Here is a 4,788-nt window from a genome sequence, read left to right as displayed (position 1 = left end):
TATTCCAAGCTCAACAACTACTTGCCATTGCACTGTGCAACTTTTTCACAGGAGAGACATTTTTGTGGAATTTAAAATGACTCTTCGTGTCTGAACACGAAACGACCAAGCTCTAACGATTCACCAAAAAAGAGATGAAGAACCTTTTCGAGTTGCATGATAAAAATACTAACCAGATCTATGACAACTGTTATTCCTAACTTGTCAGGAAGCTCAAAACTACCTTGTTTTCAAAGAAAGCTCATTGCTGCGACGATCCATAACTAAGCGTAAAACAAAGGCAACCCTGATTTCAAACAAAGCTCATTTGCAGCTCAGCAAAGCTTCTGAAAATAGGAGGTAGTGGCAGAGAGCTAAAAAGGATCAGGCCGATTTCACTAAAGCTAGATTCAGGTCCCTTGTGAAGTCTTGAGAACCCCAGCCATCCAAAGAGCTAGAGCATTCCAAATAGCAACAAGCTCACATGAGACCAGGCAGATCAAGGAAAACATTGATGGACTTGGGTCAAGGTATAGTCAATCAAACAGTAGGAGCTGCTCGTAGCTCATTGGAACCATGTGCAAAATGACAGCGATCTCCAAAAGTGCAAGAGCCCTTTGGAAAGTTTTCACAAAGCTTAGTCTTGTAGTTATGAGATCCAAAGCCAGCAGGTTTGGCCGGATTCGCATCAAGGTGGACCAGCAACTCCCGAATCATTGTGCTTGCCTGTTTTATCTGATCAAAGGAGCCTTCCATCTCAATATTTCTCAGATTTGAATCTGACTCATGCTCTTTGACATAAAGCCTTGCACCAGTTAGCCTTGATATTGACTTCGCATTGACGCCACCCTTTCCAATTATGAGACCTGCAAGAGAGGCATCGATGCTGATCTTAGCAGTTGACATAGCTCCAAAGGAAGCAGCTGCAGCAAGCCCCGGGGGAGTGGGTTCACGATGAGCTGTCATTAACAATTTCTCATCCAGAAGCCCAACAGGAGTTCTACCCAGTGAAAAGGGAAGACCTCTCTCTCCAGCCAGACTGGATCCATTGGCTTTTCTCAACTCCTTTTCACCATGAGCAAAATGGCATTTTTCTCCAAAGCGACATCCTTCGGAAGTCTGAAAGTTCTTACACAAGCGAGTCTTGAAGCCATCAGGTGCATTTGCTTGCTCTAGAGCAGAACTCTGAGTTGGAAACCTGTCATGTCCACTGGCAAGGACATTGAATTTCCTCAACTCCTTTTCACCATGCGCAAAATGGCATTTGTCACCAAAGCGGCACCCTTCCACTGACTCAAAATTTTTACATAGCTTGGATTTGAACCCCTCAGGCACGGATCCTCGATCTGTAGTTGGAATTAGTGAAGACAGACCAGTAGCAAGTGCTATCTCCTTTCTTGCAGACAAAGCCGAATTGGAAGATGCGAGCTGACTAAGAGGAACTACCCCCCCAGGCATATAATGAGCAAAGTGGCAACCTTCACCATATGGACATCCAGATGTACTGCAAGAAGTAGACAAAAGTCAGGATCTCTGTCACATACATATCTTCGCAAGGACACCATCAAGTACAGTTACAACACCTATAATTTCCTTATACTGAGCTAAAGCACACTTTATTAGCACCTCTAATAAAACAGAATAACCCTGAATAGCTTGAAAAACATTATACCTCAACAGTTTGAACAGTGAGACAATACAATGCAACAAAAAAAGAGTGCAAGGGACAGACACATTGTGCGACTGCTGCCATGTATCCCTGCAAAGATGTCAACCTACCGCCTGAACAATTTCCATGTCTAATGACATAAGCTGACAAACAAGAGAACAATTACAAAAAGTGTCCATCACAAGATCATACAACATCAAAACCTAAACAAGACTGAAACTCCAACTGACCCTTTCAGTTCCTGCAGACATAGTTAAAAATTTGAAGCAAAATCAAGCTATGGGATTCATGAAACCCACACCATCATAAAAGAGGTACAAATCATTCGCATCTCTACACCTTGGAGAGCCTAAATTTGTTTCCACACCACCTTTACATGGTATCAGTCAGTCCCACCAATCCCCAATGTATTCAACCCAAAAGGCTGTTAATAGCTTATGATCCTTAGTCAATATTAAAAAGATTTAAAGGGAACAATTAAAGAGATAACATTGATTTTAGTCAACTTTAATCCCGACAAGTCAAAAGTATCTAACACGTGTTTAGTTCATTGAAACAACACTTGACATGATGAATTAGAATTCCTTGTAATAAATCTCTCTTATATAGGTGAGAATTAACCTGAAAAATTTGAGGCAAGCCTTTGATTTGCTTCCTATACTTGTTGATAACGACTCCCTCTCTGCTCCAGAATGTTCCTTACAATTTAGTACTTAGTTTCAAATCAAGTGAATAATCAAAGTTCAATGCAAATACATGAGTGTTTCTTCCAATTTAAAACCTAGCTAATGTCCTGTAGAAATTCTGAAAAAGAAAAGCCAAATATAAAGGGAAAAGAGAGGTTAAATTATCAATGTTAAAATGTTGCATATAAGATGAAAATCACATGACATAAATAAGTGTCATTAGGAGTTAGAAATATGTGTTTTGTCCCATACTCGAGTATGTTTAACAGGTTGCCTGGAACTTCCCAGAACTTCCTTTGTTATATTTCATTGGCACTTCCTAGCCCTAATGTCCAGCCTACTTTTCATTTGCAATCACTTGTGATATTACTTTGAGATACCTCTCAAGTCAATCAAAATATACTTGAACAACTACACATAATGGTTACTACCCATACTCAACCAGTGCGTACACAACCAGTTAGCCCTATCATTCCAGGTTAAAGAACCCTAACAGACCAGCTGCACACCAAATTACTTTCATTAAGAAGCCTTACTTAAAGGTGCGTGATATATTTGTTTTACAAATTTTGGGACTCCTTAATCACTGCAACACACTGGTTTGAAATATTGCAGTGCACCATCTGTGAATGGTGGTACACACATAAACCTAGTCGACTGGAATTACTTTAAAATGCCTCTCAAGTCAATTGAAATATATTTGAACCACCACATAGCTGTTACTACTGTACTCCACCAGTGTGTGCACAATCTGTTTAGGCCTACCATTCCAGTGTCAACTCTAACAAAACAGCTGCACACACCAAATTTGCATTCAATAAGAAATCTCTTAAGGTCAGTGAAATTTTTGTTACATAATTTGGAACTTCTTAATAATGGAAACACATTGGCTTGAAGTATTGCAGTGGACCAGCTGTGTACAAACCCAGTCAGTTCAGTGTCTGAGAATGCGTAGCAGGTGGCCCATTAAAGGGTAACTGTGATGTTGGTTTAACTGGTTTGTCATCACCAATATGTGGCACATTGTAAATACAATTGCTATGAAATGAACGAACCAGATAGACATAGCAGGATAGTACACAATGGCATTCCATGAGGGAATGCTATGAACCAGCACACAGGCCGTTAGCATGCTAGCATTTCTCTTCAAAATACAAGCTCTAAGAGACAACAGAACTCATAGAATGAAGGTCTGAAGCTAGCTTCTAAACAGCCATCAGAACTGCGGCAGAAATGCAAAGCCACAGGAGAGGCAGCACGATAGCTCCTTATCCAATGCACCATAGTACTGTTACATGACCCTCAGTACTCGTGTAAGAAACAGTTCAAACAAGAGTGTTGCCCTACCTTCGCTTCCACCCAAGATAATACAACAGAGGAAGCGAAAATAGAAATTCTTACAGGCAGCTGTATTTTCAAGAAAAGACAACGCGTGTAGCGTCCTTTGAAGTGCGAGCCAAAAAGGCAGCTAGAAAGGAAGAAAACTTGAAAGGAAGAAGCATGGAGGTACCTGCGGCTAAAGCGTCGGCAACGGAGGAAGGCTTGTAGCGGCTATGTTCGGAAGCGAAGGGAGGGAAGCTGCTGGACTGGTGAGATAAGGAAGGCGGGAGGAACGGCTTCTCGAGGTTGAAGGGGCCACTGCCGTTGAGGAAGACGTCGGGACGGGCCTTCTTGTGCAGGGGGGGCAGGGGGTCCATCTCTCTATCTCTCTGTCTCTGTCTTCTTCTTGTTGTTCTTCCTTCTTTGTCTGCTGCTGCTGCTTCTTCCTTCTCTCTCTCTCTCTCCCCCTCTCTGTGTCTTCCCTCGCTGTTCTGCTCTCTCTCTCTCCCTGTTCTAGCTTCTTTCCTTTTTTCCCTCTCTCTCTCTCTTCTCTCTCTATATTATTATTTATTTAGGGTTTAGGGCTAAATAGAAATATGGACGACACAGGGTGCCAAAATCTTAGTTGATGCGAACACGACGACCCCCCTAAAAACATTATAATTTTTATATCGACCTAAAGCACCAACAGCAGTCTCTCTCCTGCGATCTCCATAACATATAAATTTGTTCGACCCATGGTGTCCCGCCTCACACCGTTCGATCTCCCCCACGTTTTAACGGTCCCGATGGCCTCGTTGTTGCGATATATAGGATCGTCTGCATTTGACTTCCCTACCTTTAAATCTCTTTCCCAATGTCTGCATGGGAAGAGCTTGCCGGTGTGCACACACATCATACATATGTGCATGTGCTATGCTTTGATCAAACTCTAGTCTAGAAGTGAATTCAGAATGAATAGGCGGCAGCATGTGCGCGTGTGAATTGGCTTTAGCTTCAAAATCAGGCCTATAACAAACACACATATAATCACCGAACCTCACATCACAATCACCCACCTCACATGGCGATAGTATAGCTTTCCAAAACCTTCTAACAATTTTAGAAAATCATAAAATTAGCTCTTTGCCTCTA

At 41.9% G+C, this 4,788-nt stretch overlaps 1 protein-coding gene across 1 annotated transcript; it reads right to left on the bottom strand.

Moving 5' to 3' along the window:
- Window positions 1-224: 224 nt before the first annotated feature.
- On the bottom strand, window positions 225-4,288 carry LOC148031901 (zinc finger CCCH domain-containing protein 14-like). The gene is made up of 3 exons (XM_087682474.1): window positions 3,845-4,288; window positions 2,270-2,330; window positions 225-1,483 (listed from the first exon to the last, which is right to left on the bottom strand). The coding sequence occupies exons 1-3, from the start codon at window positions 4,029-4,031 to the stop codon at window positions 520-522; spliced, it is 1,212 nt and encodes a 403-aa protein (XP_087538600.1). The 5' UTR covers window positions 4,032-4,288; the 3' UTR covers window positions 225-519.
- Between the last annotated feature and the right edge of the window lie 500 nt (window positions 4,289-4,788).

Source organism: Lygodium microphyllum, chromosome 8, assembly GCF_053477565.2.
Source record: "Lygodium microphyllum isolate KBCC chromosome 8, Lygodium_microphyllum_v1.1.10, whole genome shotgun sequence".
Taxonomy (NCBI): Eukaryota; Viridiplantae; Streptophyta; class Polypodiopsida; order Schizaeales; family Lygodiaceae; genus Lygodium; species Lygodium microphyllum.
This window is presented reverse-complemented; position numbering and strand designations above follow the sequence as displayed.

What these genes read in the sequence shown, in the direction of transcription:
- LOC148031901 (XM_087682474.1), bottom strand. Translation starts at nt 4,031, where the DNA reads ATGGACCCCCTGCCCCCCCTGCACAAGAAGGCCCGTCCCGACGTCTTC. An exon ending in TGCCGACGCTTTAGCCGCAG is followed by an intron (nt 2,331 to 3,844) that starts GTACCTCCATGC and finishes ATTCTGGAGCAG; the next exon opens with AGAGGGAGTCGTTATCAACA. An exon ending in GCTTGCCTCAAATTTTTCAG is followed by an intron (nt 1,484 to 2,269) that starts GTTAATTCTCAC and finishes TACTTCTTGCAG; the next exon opens with TACATCTGGATGTCCATATG.